The following is a 20,262-nucleotide window of genomic DNA, read 5'->3' as shown; positions in this document are numbered from 1 at the left end:
ATTGCTTATTTTCTTATTTGGACCCTACAAATACTCCAAATATTTCTAATAGGCATTCTGGTAGTTTGCGTTTCCCAGGTATGTAATTACATAGTTTGCAAAGGCAGCGATGTATTTCCTTTCCAACCAGAGTTTGCTGAGCACCCTTTGTCAGTCCTCTAGTCTAAAAAGTCTGACGGCTATGCAGATGTTAGCAACATGGCCGAGCTGCCTCCACACCCACGCGTGTAAACATCCCAAGCTCCCACCGCTGGGGACGTATTACTACCAGAGTGTCAATAGTGTTGTCTGGAGCTTGGACTCGCTGTTTGTTGCCATAATTATTTTTATTGTTTTCCAAAAAATTAGACTTGAAGACATGCCATACTTCTAAAATAAGGATCGTCTAAAACCTCCACACTCAAGGAGAGGTCTACAACTCTCTCCAAAATATGCTTCCATCGGAGTATTTCCTTATAACTAGCAAGTTCTTCTGCACAAAATGGCGGGAAATGACCCCTTTTCCTAGGTCGTGGATAAAAAGTTTTGAGCCACAAGAATAAGCACAAAATATTCCTTACTAAAATCTACCAAGGTTCAGGGGCACCTGTGTGGCTTGGTGGGTTAAAGCCTCTGCCTTCAGCTCAGATCATGATCCCAGGATCCTGGGATCGAGCCCTGAATCGGGCTCTCTGCTTAGCAGGGAGCCTGCTTCCTCCTCTCTGCCTGCTTCTCTGCCTATTTGTGATCTCTGTCAAATAAGTAAGATCTTAAAAAAAAAAAAATCTACCAAGGTCCAAAATAAGGCAAAAATTTACGATTGAACCATAACCTCAGACCCGACTCTGGCACACACTCTTGTAAGGCAGGTGGACGGAGATAAAAAAATCACAGCTCTTTTTACTAATTCTGACCTTGGACAAGCCACCAACACCCTCTAGGTCATAGTTCCCTCGTTTATCAATAGTGAATGTTACAAAAACTTGATGGAAATCACTGGGCCGTGCTCGGTACTCATTCCCTCACTCACTCAAATATCAAGTGCTTCCTGCGTGCCAAGTACAGTGCTGGGCACTGGGGATACATGAATGAACCAGACAGACAAGGCCACTGCCTTCAAGGAACTTAGGTCTACTGGGGAAGGTAGGCAAATAGTGAGTAAACAAACAAATGGAATCATGAAATCATGACAGACAGCAGTGAGCACTATGAAGGACACGGACAGAGGTGTGGCCGAGAGCTGCTGTGGGAGGTCACCAATCAGCAAGAATTCTCTGAGAAGGGGAAGCAGATCTGAGGTCCGGAGGACACAGAGGAGTCTGGTAGAGGGGAAAAGGGGCAAAGAGCATCCCAGGCAGAAGGAACAGCAAGTGCTGAGCCTAGAGACAGAGAAGGAGAGGAGGCCGGAGAGCGGGAGCAGAGCGAGGGAGGACAGACCTGTGAGCTGTGGCTGGAGAGGGAGGCAGGAGCAGTGTGCGGCAGGGCCTCTCAGGGCAAGATGCGCCTGGGCCTTGTTCTGAAAGCCCATTGCTTCTGCTGCTGCTGCGTTTTTTTTTTTTTTTTTTAAGATTATTTATTTATTTATTTATTTGACAGAGAGAGAGAGAGAGAGAGAGAGAGAGAGATAGATCACAAGTAGGCAGAGAGGCAGGCAGAGAGGAGGAAGCAGGCTCCCTGCTGAGCAGGGAGCCCGATGCGAGGCTCGATCCCAGGACCCCGAGATCATGACCTGAGCCGAAGGCAGAGGCTTAACCCACTGAGCCACCCAGGTGCCCCTGCTGCTGCTGTTCTTATAACTGATGGTGATATGGGAGATACTGCATTGGGTCGCCATCTAGACCAGAAACTCAAATACACGTTCACTATCTTATTTGCAAGAAAATATACCACAGAGGCTCCTTTTAAGGTGGCTCAGCTTTCTGTTAAATTCATTGAGTCTCCAATATTGCTTCTAGACCCAATACCACACACAAATCAATGAAAAAAAAAAAAACGAACAAACAACCATGAACTGCACTTCCTACGTGGGAACTGGACATACAGAAAAGCTGCACTGGGGGTCCCTGCCAATGGGGTGCTAAGCTCCTTGGGCAACTTTCCCTTTGGGCCTATTGCATTCCGGTCCTGCTGACTTCTGATGAAGAGCCCATGGTGGGGAGAAGGCTCAGGCCAGTGGGTAGGTAGGAAGTGAGCTCCAGATTTTGGAAAGGCTGTGGTGGCGTATAGTCTAATGTTGGACACACAGTCTTCACAGCCAAGGACCTCAGTGGCATTAGTCATACCATGAAGAATCATTTCAAAGGATCTGTATCATAGCTGTGTAGGCCAAGGGATTCTTTCGATCCTTTATAAGCCCACAATTCATATCAAATGCACAAATCTGTATTTTTATAAGCACCATTGCATGTATTTCCTGCAAGGAACTCTTGCATTGTTCTGCCTTGAAAACTGTTGGATCTGAGAGGAAAAATAATTAAAAACAGCTTATTTTGGCATTAACTCTTAGCTGTGTCAATGGGAGAGAGCCAATGTGATATTTTTACGACTAAAGAAAAGAGACTTCTGTGACAATTTCCAGGTTACGGAGCAGCAGCGTTTCAAGAAGCTGTAAACCAGTTGGTTGGATCTCAGGATCTAACGTAATGCTGAGTATGAAACTATAGGAAACAAGATACTATAAAGAGTAGGTGAGAATGCTACACCTACTCACAAAAGTGGACTGACTTCACTGAGCGCTGTTGAATCTGCCAGCCCCAGTGATCCTCTAGGACAATACCCTGGAGACCCAATTCCTGAGGATATGGATTTCCTACGCTGCTGAACTCATCAGAGAGCAGGAAAGGGGCTCCCCCAGGGCCGGGGTGCTCGCTCTCTGTCCTGGCATGGGATTGGGGTGTCAGTGGGGAATGAGCTATAGGAAGAGGTTGGAAATAGGGCTGTAGCAAATTACAAGTCTCAGATTAAAAAGGAGAGCAAATGGAAGAGGCCTGGGAAAGGCTATGGTGGAACAAAAGCCCTAACCTAAGGGCTAAGGGCTTGTAACAGGCCAGGGAGAGGAAAACAGAGGCAGGGAAGGAATTTTTTTCCTTTGCTTTTCTCACCTTTGTTACTAAGATTGGCAGACGGGACCAACTATTTACTGACTGTAGGAGGAGGCAAATGCAGAAGTGTGGAGGATACTTTCCTTCTTCTCCTGGCTCTGTGTGTGTGTGTGTGTGTGTGGTAAATGGCATGTGTACAAATCCCGTTTATATAAATGTACACACCCCAGTGTATAATAATATCCAATATTTGTTCAATACTATAGTTGACAAAGATTTTCACACTTGTTTGATCTTCAATACTATTAACAGATACGCAAACTGAGGCTTCCTCCGTCAGTAACACGGTTAGGATTCAAAGGCTCCTACTCTTTTTCTTACACCTGTGGCTTTCCACCCTGGATGCATACTAGAATCCCCTAGGAAGACTGAAAAAATACTGATGCTTGGACTCCCCCACCCCCAGCACCTGTGAATTAGGATCTCTGGGGAGTAGGGCCAGGGCATCAATATTTTTACAATTCTCCAGGTAATTCCCATGAGCAGGTAAGGTTGAGGACTCCCGTCCTTCTCAAAGGTCTTCAAACTATAGCATGAATAGGGATTACCAAGGGAGTTAAAAATGTAGCTTCCTGGACTTCCCCTTTTAGATGCTCATTAAACTTTTGCAGCAATATACACACACCTCTACTTGAAGACACACAGAAATCTTGGTCTTCCTCACCCCCTGGAAGTTTAGAATGGCCATACAAGTGCCTCAGGCAATGAAATGTGAACACTGAAAAGTGACACATATCTGGGTAAGAGCATCAGCAATGTGCACTAGACCTTACATCCCCCTCACTGAGACAAACACCTCATCTGAAACATCAGTTTCCCTGGAGAGAGGCCCAGGGCCCACAGTGGACTTTGAGAAGTAAACTTCTGCTATTAAGGCAATGACATTTGCCACTGCAGCACAACCTAACATTTCCTGACTGAACGTGTCAGTCTGGAGTGAAGTCTGGGGATATTAATTTTCATAAGCACCTAGGTGATTCTCATGCTGGCAGCCCATGGCCTCCGCTTCTAGAAGTATGCCCAATGCTGTGTTAACTTTATGTGTTTCATGTCTTTTGTGTGTGTTTCATGTCTTTTTTTTTTTTAATGATTTTTAGAGAGAGAAAGGGAGAGTGTGTATGGGGAGGAGCAGAGGAAGAGAGACTCTCGAACAGACTCCCTGCTGAGCATGGAGCCCAACTTGGAGCTCCATCTCATGACCCTGATCATGACCTAAGCTGAAATCAAGAATCAGATGCTTAACCAACTGAGCCACTCAGGTGCCCTGTTTCATGTCTTTATACAGAGATTGGCGAGCTCAGAGAGAGAGGATTCATTCATTCATTCATTCATTCATTCAACTTTTGCTGTGCACCCACCTGTGTTAGGCACTGAGTGTTTACCTTATAAACAGATGAAGAAGACAGAGCTTCCCTGTCCTCAAGGAGCTTACCATAAGAGAAGGTAGCAGGGGGAAATACGAAAGATTTTAAAAAACAAAGGGATGGAGACAGAAGAGAAATAAATTAATCCTGCCTACAGATAGGCAGGGCGGCTTTCTGAAAAGGGAGACTGTGGCCTCCATCTTCAAGGACGGGTTGACACTGCCCAGGTAAAGCGTTTTCCCAGGTACAGCTCTACCAGAAAGCTTCAGACAGCTGGCTGGGCTGCAGCAAAATACTGGGATGAGACGGAGGGAGGGCCCAATGGGCTGGCATTCAGGGAAAGCTCCAGGATGGAGGGAAGTGAAGTGAGAGGGAACCAATGGGCCACACAGCTCTAGAGCTGTGTTGTCCAGCAGAAATAAATCTGAGTCAGATAGGTGATTCTACACTTTTCTGGAAGCCACCTTGGGGCGCGGGGGAGTGAGATTGATTTGAACATTTAACCCAGTAGGGTCAAGATAGTGTCATTTCAATAAACCACCAATATAAACATTAATAAGAGTTCTTAAAATGAAGAATGACTAGGTGGTCTTCCAAGTCTGGTGTGTCTTTGATATTTGTGACACCCCTCAATTTGGACTAGCTGCATGGCAAGGGCTCCACAGTCACTCATGGCAGAAGTACTGAAAGATGTTGTTCTAGGCAGCTGCCAGAGGCTACGAAAGACCTACTTTTCTGGGGCGCCTGGCTGGCTCAGTAATGGAGGATGCCACTCTTGGTCTCGGAGCCATGAGATCAAGCCCCACACTTAAAAAAAAAAAAAAAAAAAAAAAAGACTCGTTTCAAGGAGGATACACTGAGCATTGGGCACTCATTCACCTAAAAAGAAAACATGGACTCAGTATCCTCCTTGAGCCAGATTTTCTTTTTTAACTGTATAAGCCTTTGAACACCAACAAAAATACAGTGATATTTAAAAATATTGTCATTGTCCCAGCCCTCTCCGGAAACCACATCCTGGTTCAGGGGATTCTATTTACTTGCAAATTGTACTACTTAAGCTAAGTTCAACAAAGTAAGCCAATCTGCGGTAATAATGCCAAAAAGACACCTCTGAAGACTTTTTACAAGAGGAAGTATTTGGACAGCTCTGCAGTCCCAACACTCTTTACCAGGTTTGATAATTTTGACTAGAGGAGTGACCAGCAGGGAGCAAGACCTGCTCAGAGGAGCTGCCTCCATCAAGCAAAGTGGAAACAGGTTGTCGGGTGCCACCTCTGCTCTGTCCTAATCACAAGTGCCCTTGGTCCTTTCAGGGAGGCCAACACCGAAGTGTACGTGGCTAATAGAAGGTCTAGACGTTTCACCACATTTCAGAATCCCTAACCAATATTAAATTTGGGGCGCCTGGGTGCTCAGTCTGTTAAATGTCTGCCTTAGGCTCAGGTCAGGATCCCAGGGGTCCTGAGTCAAGCCCAGTGTCGGGCTCCCTGCTCAGTGGGGGGTATGCTTCTCCCCCTCCCTTTGTTCCTCCCCACTGCTTATTCTCTCTCTCGCATGTGTGCGCTCTGTTTCTTTCAAAATAAAATCTTTAAAAAAAATATTAAGTCTAACTTGTTGAAAAATGAATGGTCTGGAGGCCATACTCTTCCATGGTTCACAGACATGAGATCCTGGATTCTGAACCAGTCAGGATCTTCTAAACACACCTCCTTAAGCACCTGTCATTGCTGAAACGGTTCCAGAATGGGAAGACCTTGCAGGCAGTAGAGCTCAGATGAGAGATGCCCTCCAGGGCACCTTCTTCAGTCCCTTCAGGCAGAGCACAGCTCACGCTTGGCCTTTCCCGACACTGCTCTATTTACAACTCTGGGGGCGGGGGGCAGTCATTTAATTCAAGTAACCCTTTGCAGGTCTAATGCTCACCCCCACACTTAAGGGCCCTGCGGGCTGGGACTGTCCCATGTCCTGTCCCTGCTGCCCAGCATAGCCCTCTGCAGTCAGTCCTCAAATTCAATCACCAGGATATAAAAATATTCCTAACATAAGAATACTCACAGAAAGATGGACTCAACGCAAATTGGGCCAAAGATCCCTTCAGCGTGATATCCCCTTTCTCAAGAGTACCAGAGAACTATTTTTTTCTTTTTTGAAAAGATACGCTTTTCTTCCATGTTTTCACCTGGATCGTTAATCCTAAGAGCGGCTGAATCCCAACAGCTCCGGCTCTTCAATTAGGAACACTCTCAGACTAACTGTCTAATTATTTCCCTCTCTTTATGCATCTCGAACCTGCGCTCCCACTTAAGATTCTTAAATCATTTTGAGTAAAAGGGGAATTAGGAGTGTGCGCTGTTCTCATATAAATCACTATAAATAGTCCCCACATGTGATCATCAGCTTCTCCCTGAACCCTGCCGGTGAAGCAAGAGCAGACAGCCCTTCAAACAACACCGTCCAAGGGCTGCCCTGTAGCAAGTGAGAATGTGAATTCCGCAAGCAAGTGACCACACCGTGTTCACTTCTGGGGTCCTGTGACCTGGGCTGAGCCCTTCACACAGGAAGCCGTCTTGGCTTCTCGACCTTCCTTTTTTGTCCTTGGGTTGCCTTGGCGAGCCTCCAGCCTTTCTGCGGGGTGGCTCTCTCCCATTTCCCCCTGCTCCTCCTCCTTGATCTCCCAGCTCAGAGCAGAGCACGCCATCCCGCACTCGCCTATCACCAGAGGCGTAGACCACTCCCTCCGCACTGAGTGCTGCGGTTCTGAAAGCGAAGCTGCATTTCTGGGCATCTACTGGGGTGGCAGGTTTCATAACACCCCTTCCCGGCTGCAGGGTGGGGCTTCCTGACCCGCTCAGTGTCAAGGGCACGCCCCTGAGCACGGAGTAGGAGGCTGACCCTGCCATGGTGGAGGTCCTGTCCCTCAAACTTTAATCACATCCCTGCCGTCAACTGGCTTAGGCCATCTTGGTACTGCAGATACCATTTCTCACGTGACTTTACTGCTTTCTCACTCTGTCAGTCTAAACAAAAAGATTTAGGTAACAGATACTTCCGATGCTCCTGGCATAGCGCCAATGCTTTACACACGTCACCTCCTTGAATCCTCATCACGACCCTCTGAGGTAGGCTTGATGGTTGTCTCCACCTTACAGGTGGGGAAAGAGGTTAAGGAACTCGCCGGAGCTCACAGTGGCCAAGGGGCACAGTTCAGGCTTGAACCTGGCTGTCTGGCTCTAGCCCGTACTGCCATTAGCGTGCAATCAGATCCATCTGGTCCTCATTTTTAAAGACTGAATTTATTTATTTGAGAGAGAGCATGCGCACACACAAGCAGGGGGTGCAGCAGGCAGAGCGAGAGGGAGAGGGAGAAGCAGACTCCCTGCTGAGCAAGGAGCCTGATGCGGGGCTCAATCCTAGGACCATGACCTGAGCTGAAGGAGACACGTAACAGACTGAGCCACCCAAGTTTCCTTTGACCTTCATTTTTAAGCCCCTTTCTGTCAAGCCAAACTGAAGTGGATGAAAAAGGCGTAACTCTCTCACCTGCCAATGAGAAGCTGACATCAAGGGAAGCACATGATCAGAGAATAATGTATTTCTAACCTAGAAACCACCCCCACTGGAGACAAACCCTAGGCAGCTAGCAAATGGGGAACACTGCACGTAAGATGGGGAGGACTGGGTTTTCAGCCACGTGGCCTTTGTGACCTTGGGGTCTACAGGTTTAATTCTCTGCATTTCATAAGCCGAGTAACAGTCATTTCAGAGAAATCTTTGCAAAGATTCCTTTAGGAAGCACCCGTCTGACAAAATATTTGTGTACACCGTGAAACACTCACCACGCAAGTCTAGTGTCCTGTCACCACACAGAGTCACATAAAATGAAATACAGTGTTATGGCTCCTATTCCCCATGTGTACATTGCATCCCTGTGACTTATGTAGGGCTGAAAGTTTGTACCTTTTGAATCCCTTCTCCCATTTTGCCTACACCCTCCCCTCGGGCCACCACCAATCTGCTTCTCTGCACCTAAGAGTTTCATTTATTCATTTGTTTTTTAGATTCCAGATATAAGCAAATCATACAGTACTGTCCTTCTCTGACTTCTTTCACTTAGCATAGTACCCTCAAGGTCCCTCCATGTGGTTGCATATGGCAAGAGCTCATTCTTTTTTATGGCTATGTAGTATTTCATTATGTGTGTACACACACACACATGCACACTCCTTTATCCATTCTTCTGTCAATGGACGCTTTGGTTGTTTCCATATCTTGGCTACACTTGCAACACTGCACTTGTAACACTGCAATGAACACAAAGGTGCATCCAGCTTTTCGAATTAGTGTTTCCACTTTCCCCAGGTCAATACACAGAAGTGGAACTGCTGGATCATAGGGTAGTGCTGTGTTTGATTGTTTGAGGACCCTCCTTACTGTTTTCCACAGTGGCTGCACCAGTCTGCATTCCCACCAGCAGTTTCTTTTCTCCACATCCTCACCAGCACATCTTATTTCTAGTCTTTTGATAGTAGCCATTCTGACAGGTGTGAGATGATAGCTCTCTGTGGTGTATCACAGCCTTTCGATGGTCAAACTGGGTCTCTATTCTGGAAAAGGTTGGGAAGTACTGAGCTGGAGTTAAATCCCTGGGAAATTGTCTGCAGTGACAAATGCAATATGGTTATAGTTTGGTTAGATGTGCACCTAGAGCCTTTCTAGAGCCTTTCACTGTGGCGGGCTGTGTTTCTCTAATGGGAGAGCCTCCCCTAGAGTGTTGCATGAGTCACGATTGTTTCCACTTGTCATGCTTCAGAACACCAGCAAGATTTCACAGTCAGATCTAACATCTTCCACTTTCAAGGCTCCAAGAATGCCTTCTGAGACCTACGGTGTAAGGTGAGCAGAGATGTTCATTGTATCCCAAGCCCCTCAAAGTCGTCAGGATGGAAAAAGACCCAGAAAAGAGATCCCCAGCCAGGCTGCCAAGTGACAGCTGGGAAGGAAAATGTCCTCCTTCTGAACCCCGGGCTACATGGTGCGACCGTGTGAGCAGAACCGGGGCCTGTGTTCTGTTTAATCTTACCCGGTTTTCCTCTTGCTTAGCACTAACGTGCTTTGGTATTTAGGGAACATTTTAATTCATGCAGCCTAGTGGAAAAAAGTGTCCAGGTGTGAGAAATCACCTCCCACCCCACATTCAGTTAGAGGAGTAGGGCCAAAACTTTCAAGTCAGGAAGCTAAGAAGAGGGATGCAGAGGGACCCGCAAACCAAACGGCCATGGAGCCTGCTCAGGAGGACGTGTGAGCCGGGCCAGACTGGCAGATCGAGAGGGCCCTCCCATAGAAAATAACCAGACTCTCCGGGCGGTTTCCAAACTCCGAAGCTGGAGGTTTGGGCTTGGGCCCTCAGTAAGCAAAGCTGACGCCTTACCCCAAACTGCCATGGTCATAATTTCACGCCAGCAAAGCTAATGAGAACGAGGATCTTTTGAGGTGATGAGCTGAGTTCTGAGGGTTTTTGTTGTTGTTGTTCTGTTTCCCAAGCTCTCCAGGGAATGATGGGCATGAAGTAGGACGTGTGATGTGCTGAGCCCTGGGTGTTATATACAACTGATGAATTAATAGAACTCTACATCAAGAACTAATGATGTACTGTATGTATGTACTGTATATTAACTGAATTTAAATTAAAAAAAAAAAAAACACACCGGGGGCACCTGGGTGGCTCAGTGGGTTGGGCCTCTGCCTTCGGCTCAGGTTGTGATCTCGGGGTTCTGGGATTGGGCCCTGCGTCAGGCTCTCTGCTCAGTGAGGAGCCTGCTTCCCGCTCTCTCTCTGCCTGCCGCTCTGCCTACTTGTGATCTCTGTCAAATAAATAAATAAAATATTCAGGAAAAAAAAAACACAACACACCAAAAATCCAGAAAGTCAGTTCTGGAACAGGAATGTAGCCCAGACTCTCAGAACCAGCACTGTCTAGCTGAGGAGGGGCAAGCGTTCCAGGGAAGGGATGCGTCCTTGCCCTCAGGAGAGGGCGTCGTAGCCCACAGGGTCCTGTGCAATCGGCTTCTTGCCCGTGGGTCTTGGCACAGGTGGCAGAGGACTACAAGTGCAGATTTCGGGGCCACGCCAGTGCGAGGCCCAGGAACCTGAGTCTCCGCAGTCCTCAGGATGGCCCTTCTGCAACTGACATGGCCTCAGGACAGAACGGAGGTGACAAAGCAGCATGAAGACAGAGGTCTTGCTTCGCTCTATGATATCACTGATAACCTAGTAAGCAAGGCAGTAGCATTCGCACTTGGAGCGCCTACTGTATACGCACACAGCTCCAAGTGCTCCGTGCAAAAGCTCTTCATCCTCAGAAGAACCCCACAAGCAGGTACTACTAGATTCTTGTGTTACAAGTAGGGAAGCTGAGGTACGGACAGGTTAAGTAGTTTACTTGAGGTCTCACAGCTAGTTAAGTGGCAGGGGTGGAATTTGAACTTAGCCTGTCTAGTTCCAAATACTCACATTCTAGAGACCGGCCCCACTGCCCAGAAAGGCCCAGCTTCTCTGTGGAAATCCAGAGGTGTTGGGCACTTTGGGTTTTGCAAAGTAGATCCAGATCTAGAGACAAAGGGCTATTAGAGTCTGGAGAAGCATCCCCAGAGCTGGGAGGTGAACTGGGGATTGTTGGATTGGGACCCATTTCTCCAGACAGCAAGGTCCCTGGAGGGCCTGCGTGCAGGGGAGCAAGGTGTGGGCTTCAAGCTACAGGGACCAGGCAGCCCTCAAGCAGGGCAGGAGGGCAGGTCCCGGTGTTCCAGGAACAGCAGCCACCTGAGCCTCGGGGACCGCCACAGTCGCTGGACAAGACGGGAGTGCCTGTGCCTGTGTTCAACCCATGCTGGCCGACGGACCTGCGGGCAGACACCAGTGACTGCCTTTTACTTCCTTTGAAAAAGGGAGCCCCCACCCTTTTTTTCCTGATTATTAAAATAGGCTTATTGCTGATATGGCAGAAACAAAGGAAAGTATGAAGGAAATGAAAATCCCCTATATTCCCATTTGCCAGAGATAATTCCCCTCCCAGCCTTACCACCGCAGCTGGGTAACCAGTTGGCCTAGGAAGACAGACTGGTCAGATTCTCTCTGGAGACTCGGAGGGACGAGGCACAGAGATGGAATGAGTTGGTACAGAACTGTCTTCGAGGTAGGTACAGGGTACACAAACGGCCGCAGCTGAGAGCCCCGCCAGTCCCTCTGGCTGCTGCAGCCTCAGGGCCAGCCTGTGCAGCATTTCCAGGGATCCCGTGAGGCCCGATTCCTTAAAAAATCGACCTCCTCTTACCTACGCTGATGTGCAGTCGGGTTCTGTTTTTGCAACGTGGGGGGCTCAGCAGAGTCAGGAGAATGACGAATCGCATGGAAATCCAGCCCGGCACCATGGGCCAAACGGCGCAAGATGCAATTTTTTCCTCCTCAAATAAATATACGGCTTTTTCCTGCATCTTTGAAATATCCCAAGTCTGAAGAATCATCAGACACCTTGCTGTTTCTGCAGCTGGATAACCGAGATCTTATTCACTGGCCTGCTGAACGGTTCCTTTTTCAGAAACACAGACACCATCCAGAAATTTTCTGCTATCTTTGTTTTTAACAGTTATGGCCTGCTGAATCAAAACAGTGACTTTGATACAAGTTCAATATTGTTTCCTTTAAGAATGAACTCCTCTTTCCAGGCATGAGACACTACATGAGCCTCTCTTGGCCCTGTCTAAACCCTGTGGATGCAGGTTTCACCCAACAGATACTGGATTTCTACAAGAGAACCGTTCTCCTGAATAATGACCCCGGCACGAAAGTCAGCGTACACGGGCCTCATCTTGCAATGGCCGTCCAGTGTAATGCCCTTGATCCTGCTCTGTACGTGACTATAGATTGTGTGAACTGTGTATTTAATAAATGTGTGTGTTAAATAAATGTCCAAAACTAAAAAGCAGGAAAACAGTAAGGCTTCTAATGGCCTTGATTTGTTAAAAATCCACAAGTTGCGTCACTGGCCTTGCTTCGTTCAAAGATGGCACGTGGTCTCTTAACTGGGCTCAACCTAAACCACGCACCTCATTTGCCCAGTCCCATCCTCTCCTACAAACATCATACCAGTGCCCTCAGCATGCAAGAAGTTAGCTAGTTGGCTAGTCTAGTTTACAAGCCCATTACTGTTTGGACCAATTAAGCTGTCTATTTACCAGGAGGACATATGTGTTTTGTTCCCAAACCTATTTGTGTTGGTAGTACTCGCTCACGTATTTACGTAATGTAATTACATATTACATAAACTAATGAAATATCTGTGCCCAAGTTGTTTCTATTATAAGTTGACTGTTTTGGAAAGACTTGTTAAAGGGGAATAGATTCAAAGAACTACTTTAAATTAGCGGTGAACAAGACAACTATAAGAAATTAGGGATATGTGGAGGGGGGAGAGTATAGGTCTAGAAAGATTTACGGCACTGTAAGCTCTTACACTGAAGAAATCAGACCTGGAAATTACAGAGGGTGCAATACGGGTACAGATCATACAAGTAAATGATGCAGAATGCCAGGTGGCAGGAGTCCACTGATAACTAAAACAAGAATATCATGAATCATGCCTTCACCTTCCTTCCTAAAATGTACGCTGAAATTCTCTGTCCTAAGCTATCCAATCTCATTTTTACAAAATGTTGGTTTGGACCCACTAGAGTGATTTTGTGACTCACGGTTTCAAAAGATGCTGCTTAATTCTACTCCTTAATTTTATTGATGGGGAACTGAGGTTCAGGAGGGTTGAAGAGCTCTAGTAAGGTCAGACAGCTAAGTGAGTCAGAATTATAACCCTGGATTCCACAGCCTGTGGCCTGTCTGCTACCCTGAGCAACCTTCCCTCTCATCCAGCGTAGCTTTCTTTGCAAAAAAGTAGAAGGTGAAGTGAGGAAGTGGATGACAAGAGGAAAGCAAAGAGTCCCTCATTCTCTCTGGAGGCCCCACGTTCCTCCAAACATCGTCGGAAACAAGCAAGTCCTGGCACACACAGGTGTATGCTCTTTCCTCCCGGACCAAGACATTCTCCCATCTCCTGCACTACCGACACGTATTTGGAACAGTGAACCGTGTACTTGCGTAGAGCACGTGAGCCTTCTAATTTTAGAATGACTTCAGCTCCACGTGGGAAAACTCCAGACAATGGAACGGGGAAGCAGTTTGCAGTTCTGAAAAGCTTTTGTTAGGTGAGATGAGCAATAAACAGATCTCTTGCTTGCTGGCTGACCCACGTTCTACCTGTTTCCCAAACAAGTTACGCCTTCAAAGACTTCTCCCTGGGATCTGAATTCCCTCCCCCTGTGCTCCCTCTGGTGAGCCAGAGCTCACCCTCTCTATATAGTTAAGCCCAATGTCCTCACCCAGATCTGACCACCATCTCCCCAAGCCAGCGAGCACGGTGACCCTCCTCACGAACACCACCACCACCACGTAACATCGTCGCCACGTTCTTTCACCACCGCTGTTGCAAAGTCTCCCAGACACTCACAAACACTCCCCGGTTCCGGCTGGGTGGTGGTAGACACGGGCTAGAGGAAGGAGAAGTTCAGGGGTTTCAAGAGGCGTGCAGATGCAGCGAGGCAGATGGCAGGGGGAAGCCCCAGAGCCCGCTGCCAGGTGTCTGAGCAAGGGCCTCGCCACACCCCTCGGCCATTACAGTGAGCCTCATGAAAACATGAGAACCAGATGGGTGGCCTGGGAAATGCACAACATTTCAGAGGGTTAAGCAAGGAGCCACCCAACAACTTAACCGGCTGCGTTCTGTCCCTTTTAAGGGGCATTAAAAGGCGCCTTTTGAAGTTAAGTCATAACTCCTTCCTTGGGAGGGTGTGACAGATGTTCTAATCTGTACGTGCTGCCACCCTCCTTCTGCCTCCAGCTAGGTTTCTCTGCGTGCTTTACAAACTAACAACCAACCAGATAAAAATTTTCTGTCTTAACCCCCAGACTATTGACTTGACTCCCACAGCAATTATTTCCCAAATCATCCAGCAAGCAGTCGGCTGAGGCGGCCTTAGGTCATCATGAGGCTCATATTATGAGCTCCTGAGCTACCTTTTTATCTGTGTGGTGGGCTTTCTGAGCACCAGGATGGAGAAGGACTGCTTCTTTATACAGTCCTAGCAGCTAGAATTTTTTTTTTTATTGTGTCGTGTTAGTCACCGTACAGTACGTCATTCGTTTTTGATGTAGTGTTCCATAGTTCATTGTTTGTGTGTAACACCCAGTGTTCCATGAGATCCGTGCCCTCCTTAATACCCATCACCAAGCTCACCCATCCCCCCACGCCCCTCCCCTCTGAAACCCTCAGTTTGTTTCCCAGAGTCCACAGTCTCTCATGGTTCTTCTCCCACTCCAATTTCTTCCCCTTCATTTTTCCCTTCTCTTAATGTCTTCCATTTTATTCCTTATGTTCCACAAATAAGCGAAACCATATGATAATTGACTTTCTCTGCTTGACTTATCTCACTTAGCATAATCCCTTCCAGTCCCATCCATGTTGATGCAAAAGTTGGGTATTCATTCCTTCTGATGGCTGAGTAATATTCCATTGTGTATATGGACCACATCTTCTTTATCCATTCGTCTGTTGAAGGGCGCCTCGACTCTTTCCACATTTTGGCTATTGTGGACATTGCTGCTATGAACACCTGGGTGCATATGGCCCTTCTTTTCCCTACATCTGTATCTTTGGGGTAAATACCCAGTAGTACAATTGCTGGGTCATAGGGTAGCTCTATTTTTAATTTTTTGAGGAACCTCCACACTGTTTTCCAAAGTGGCTGCACCAACTTGCATTCCCACCAACGGTGTAAGAGTGTTCCCCTTTCTCCGCAACTTCTCTAACATTTGTTGTTTCTTGCCTTGTCAGTTTTTGCCATTCTACCTGGTATAAGGTAATTTTGATTTGAATTTCCCTGATGGCTAATGATGATGAACACTTTTGCATGTGTCTGTTAGCCATTTGTATATCTTCTTTGGAGAAGTGCCTGCTAATGTCTTCTGCCCAGTTTTTGGACTTGATTATCTGTTTTTTTGGGTGTTGAGTTTGAAGAGTTCTTTATAGATCTTGGATGTCAGCCCTTTGTCTACAGTGTCATTTGAAAAGATCTTCTCCCGTCCTGTGGGTTGCCTCTTTGTTTTGTTGACTGTTTGCTTTGCTGTGCAGAAGCTTTTTATCTTGATGAAGTTCCAAAAGTTCATTTTTGCTTTTGTTTCCCTTGCCTTTGGAGACGTGTCTTGAAAGAAGTCCAGGAACTAGAATTTTAGAACCTAAGTGTAAAAAAGCATCTGATTCCAAGAGAATGAAATACATGGCCATCACACTAGTGCTTCCCTACCTAGGGTCCATGGCAGGCATCACCCATGGGTCATGGCCATATATCCTAAGAGCCTGCAGGCAGCCTTATAATCCTTCTCAACAAAGCCTACCAAGCAATCTCTACCAATTTATCAGAGTGGTCATGTGAAAAACCTCATAGGCTCTTCCTGATTCTAGTCCAACAGATGAGGAAACTCAGATCCAAACAGGAGACAGATGGACAACTTGCCCAGGGGCTCAGCAAAAACAGACCAGCTGGGCCCAATCCCCAGATTCCTGACCTCCAGCCTAAGACATGTATCTCTCCAGTGTCCCACTCAAAGTGGATGTCTGAAAAGCATTTACTGACGACAATATGCCAGTTTCCTATGCCTCTGGCATAACTTACCCTTCACATTTGGAGCTCTGAGAGAGGGAAAGACTGGAAGAAAACAATGAAACCTCAACAAGAAAGGCCAAAGGCAACTTGCAAGTAATAAGATCATGGAATTTTTTTTTTTTCCAAAAGCACAAGAAAACCACATGGGATCAGCCCCATGTTCCCTCAAGTTCCTATGCCACCCTTGACTGGTACACAGAGTTTACAATTTTCTCTCTATGCTACTCCATCAAAACATTAGAGCTGAATCCTGAGTGTGCCTGTGCTCTAGTACTAGAATTTAAGAATGTATCAAAACCTTCTTATATCCATTACTGTTTCTCATTCCTGTCAACCTTTAGAGTGAAAAGACTTGCATATTCATGTCATGGATAAAACCTTGTATAGCTTCCGTCCTACAACAACCCATTCTTCTTTTTTTTTCTTTAAAGATTTTATTTATTTATTTGATAGAAAGAGAGAGGGGGGGAGCATGAGCAGGGGGAAAGGCAGAGGGAGAAGCAGGATTTCTGCTGAGCAGGAAGCCTGATGTGGGACTTGATCCCAGGCCCCTGGGATTATGACCTGAGCTGAAGGCAGAGGCTTTAACCAACTGAGCCACCTAGGCACCCCTATAACAACCCAACTTTACACCTAAATGGACAGTTCTGGGATTTAGTGAGGGAGCCCCCCCTCATCCAGAGAATAAGGGGTTAGGAGGGACTCAGATGTGCACGTCAGTCACCCCATCTACAAAGGAGCACACTTAACAAAAAACAGCGTTCACCCAAAAGGAAATGTAAGTAGAAAGCAAAAGATGAAAACGCTAAAGGAAACACAAATTAAATGAAGTACAACAAAACAGTGAATGCAGCATCATCTGCCCTCCAAATTTAAGATCTAACAAGAAAGGATTATTGTTACTTCTGTTGGTATGACTATGGTTTTGTCTTTTAAAGTCCTTACCTGTGAGCTATAAGTAACATTCAAGAGAAATGGACTTTGCTTTAAAATATCCCAGCAAAGGGAGAAAATCAAAATGGTTTGAGAATAGAGGAAAGAAGAATGGCAGATGATGCTAACTGCCGAAGCCGGGTGATGGATGTATGGGGATTGATTTCACTATTATTTCTCTTCTGTGTATGAAGATTTCCATTAGTCCACAGTAGCAAATAGTTTCACTTACTGAACTAGGCAGGAGTTCAATATGCAATATTTGGGGGTCATGAGTGTCTGGTGGGCTGGTCCCCAGTTTGAATTGCACCCACAGCAGGATCTCAGTTATGTCTGGCAGGGACAGAGTGGGGGTGGTCAAGGCCTCCCAGGGCCCAAGGAGTCTTTGAGGAGGAGGAAGGTCACCCTAGAGGAAGAGGAAGTTAGGCAAACAAGCCTGATTCAGGCGCAAAGCCCTAGCGCCTGGAGAGGTGGCTCTGACACCATCATTGCCACGTGGGCCCGCCTCCTCGCCCAGCCCTCTCTGGACTCCTGTCTGGGTCCAATAGGGCAGGGTAGAAAGTATGTAAAAATGGGAGAGAGATATTCCATCAACTTCTCTAGGGCCCAAGTCCCATAGTTAAGTGACCTATCAAATAGAGGCCAGCCAGACCGCCCACTTCCTTCTCCAAAGACCTCTAATCAGTTCTAGGATCTCAAGGTCCCCCGGACGCTAGATATCATGGCATTGCCCCTGCCCTCACCTGCCACACTGGGCCACAGAGCAGCCCTCAGCCTGTTACAGGGTAACGTGCAATGCAGGAGGGCGTGACGAGTTTTGGGAGGGTCTATCATAAAGAGGAAGAACAAACATCAGGTACTTGTTGATATCAGAGATATTCTCATAGAAGCAAGTCCAGAAAGACGGAACACAAGCTGGTCACTAGTGCAGCAAGGACAGTCATTCTGGGATGAATACAGTAGGTCTTCCCATGTTTGCTCAGGAGAGACTGGGAAACCCCAAAGGGCCCTGGCAGGAGCCACACCAGACGAAAGACACTCAGGGAGGACACCCCCCCGAGGCCTTTCTTGTCTGTATGAATGGACGGAGTTTGGGAAGAGGTTAGAGTGACCAGGGCACCTGGCTGCATCGGCATCGGCCCTCACAGGATGGCGGTGCCAGCATCTGGTCTCACTGCAACTTACCACCTGCAAGTGACTCAGCAGAGAACCTGGCCCTTTGCCTCCAGTGAGGACTGGGAGGGGCTAAGGAAGCACCTGGGGACAAACGCATCCTAGGAAGGGAGACGCGACAATTCTGGGACCAGCGTGGTGGGGTCACGATCCAATGCCCCCACTTTACCCCTAGTATATTCACATCTGAGCCTTTTGTGACGGGGGAGGTAATTAACAAGCAGCAGCTCTGGCAGAGCCCGAGCACCCCAGCAGCGATGCTCTGGGACAGGCACACCCTTAAGCAGAGCATAACAGGGAGGAAGGGAGTGATTTCCATCTGTGGCATCATGGGCCACCAGGTGGCTTGGATACCTTAAGGGTCCAACAGCATCAAGGATAACTGCTCCAAGGGGGAGAGCGTGGGGCCACAGAAGTGCTGGCAGGAGCGGCCACATCCCCTCCAGTGGGTTTGGAGTGAAAGGTGTGGAAGAGGAGAAGAGCAAAGTACCAGGGACGCTGTGTCATTGGTTAGAGGGTTAGAGGGTTTATGAATATGTGAGAACCACATGCCTCCTCGCCATACACATCTTCCTACCTGAAAGAACTAGGGAGATACAGCAGGGGTCTGCCGCAGAAACAGATGGGAACACACGCCCAGAATAACAAGGCAATAGTGAAACTGGCAGACTCATGACCTTCTGGCATGAGAGTTAGCTCACTGCATTTGAAGACCTATTTGGCAATTTGTTACAAGAGTCATAAATATATTTATTCATGCTTCCAGAGACATACCCTGAGGAGAGAATCCGAAGGAAGGGAAAAGCTTCTAGGCACGAAGAGGGAGCATCATAATCTAAACTGGAGGCAACATAAATATCCAGTGGAGAATGCTTAATTGAATTACACATGTCCATTTTAGTGGAACATCATGACCTTTTTAAAAAGATTTATTTATTTATTTGTGGCCACGAGCGTGAGCAAGTGAGCATACCCAAGCTTGGCAGGGGTGGGGGGGAAGGGCAGAGAGAGAGGGGGAGAGAATCTGGAGCAGACTCCCCATTGAGTGTGGAGCCCGAAGTGGGACTTGATCTCACAACCCTGAGATCCTGACCTGATCTAAAACCAAGAGAAGGATCCTTGACTGACTGAGCCATCTGGGTGCCCCAGACATGACATTTTAAAAGGATAAATTTCAAGACCTTTCAGCAACATGGAGAAATGTACAACTTGAAAACTTGAGTTTAAAAAGCAAGAATCAAGTTGTGTAAAAATAGGAGCACACCTGGACAAAGCTAAGAGCAACTCGAAAGTAGATGCTTCCGCAGTACTCTGACCAGGAGATGTCTGCCTTCTGCATTTCCCAAACCTCCCAATATGTTGATCTAGGATCTTCCAAATAAGGGAAATATTACCAGAAATGTCAAAAAATCCGACATAAAATAACAAAACAAAGATCACCAAGCAGAAGCAGACACAGGCTTTAGGAATCTGGGCTCCTCTATAGATCTACTACTAAGTGAGCTTGAACACTCGGGCTGGTCTGGAGCTCTCCAGCACCCCTGCCCACAAGGACTATCTGAACAGAGCTGGGAGATGGCAAGCCTTAGGGGAGGTGGACAGTCCCCTGTACCCCGGCTCCTGCAACGAAGACCCCTGAGGAGTGCAACCGGGCCCCTGGCGTGAAGGGCACCTACGGGGCAGGGGACAGCCCTGCAAGAGCAGAAAGGGCAGGAGCCCACAGGAAGCTTGGAGGGCAGGCTCCACCTGCCAGCCAGGTCTGTTCCCATCCAGTACTCCCGCACCATCCCCCAGAGGGGACAGGACTCACCACTCAGGGCAGACGTGCTGTTCTCCAGGGCCTGGCACACAGCCAACAGGAGACCTGCGTGGGGAGAAGAGAGGAAAGGTAAGAGGCTTTCAGGACTTGAGGGCTGGGCCCTTGAAAAGAAAAGACCAGACAGT

The 20,262-nt window shown here is 47.4% G+C and overlaps 1 protein-coding gene across 1 annotated transcript in view; it reads right to left on the bottom strand.

Moving 5' to 3' along the window:
* TGFA (transforming growth factor alpha) overlaps nucleotides 1–20,262 on the bottom strand; it is a 103,287-nt gene that overhangs the window by 46,353 nt on the left and 36,672 nt on the right. The window contains exon 2 of the mRNA XM_032873690.1: nucleotides 20,129–20,182. Within this exon, the coding sequence (XP_032729581.1) occupies nucleotides 20,129–20,182 (54 nt within the window). The remainder of the gene's footprint in view (nucleotides 1–20,128; nucleotides 20,183–20,262) is intronic.

Source organism: Lontra canadensis, unplaced genomic scaffold (genome assembly GCF_010015895.1).
Source record: "Lontra canadensis isolate GAN:19392208 unplaced genomic scaffold, GSC_riverotter_1.0 scaffold50, whole genome shotgun sequence".
NCBI classification, from domain to species: Eukaryota; Metazoa; Chordata; class Mammalia; order Carnivora; family Mustelidae; genus Lontra; species Lontra canadensis.
Note: the sequence above shows the minus strand (reverse complement) of the source record. Positions and strands in the feature narration are given on the sequence as shown.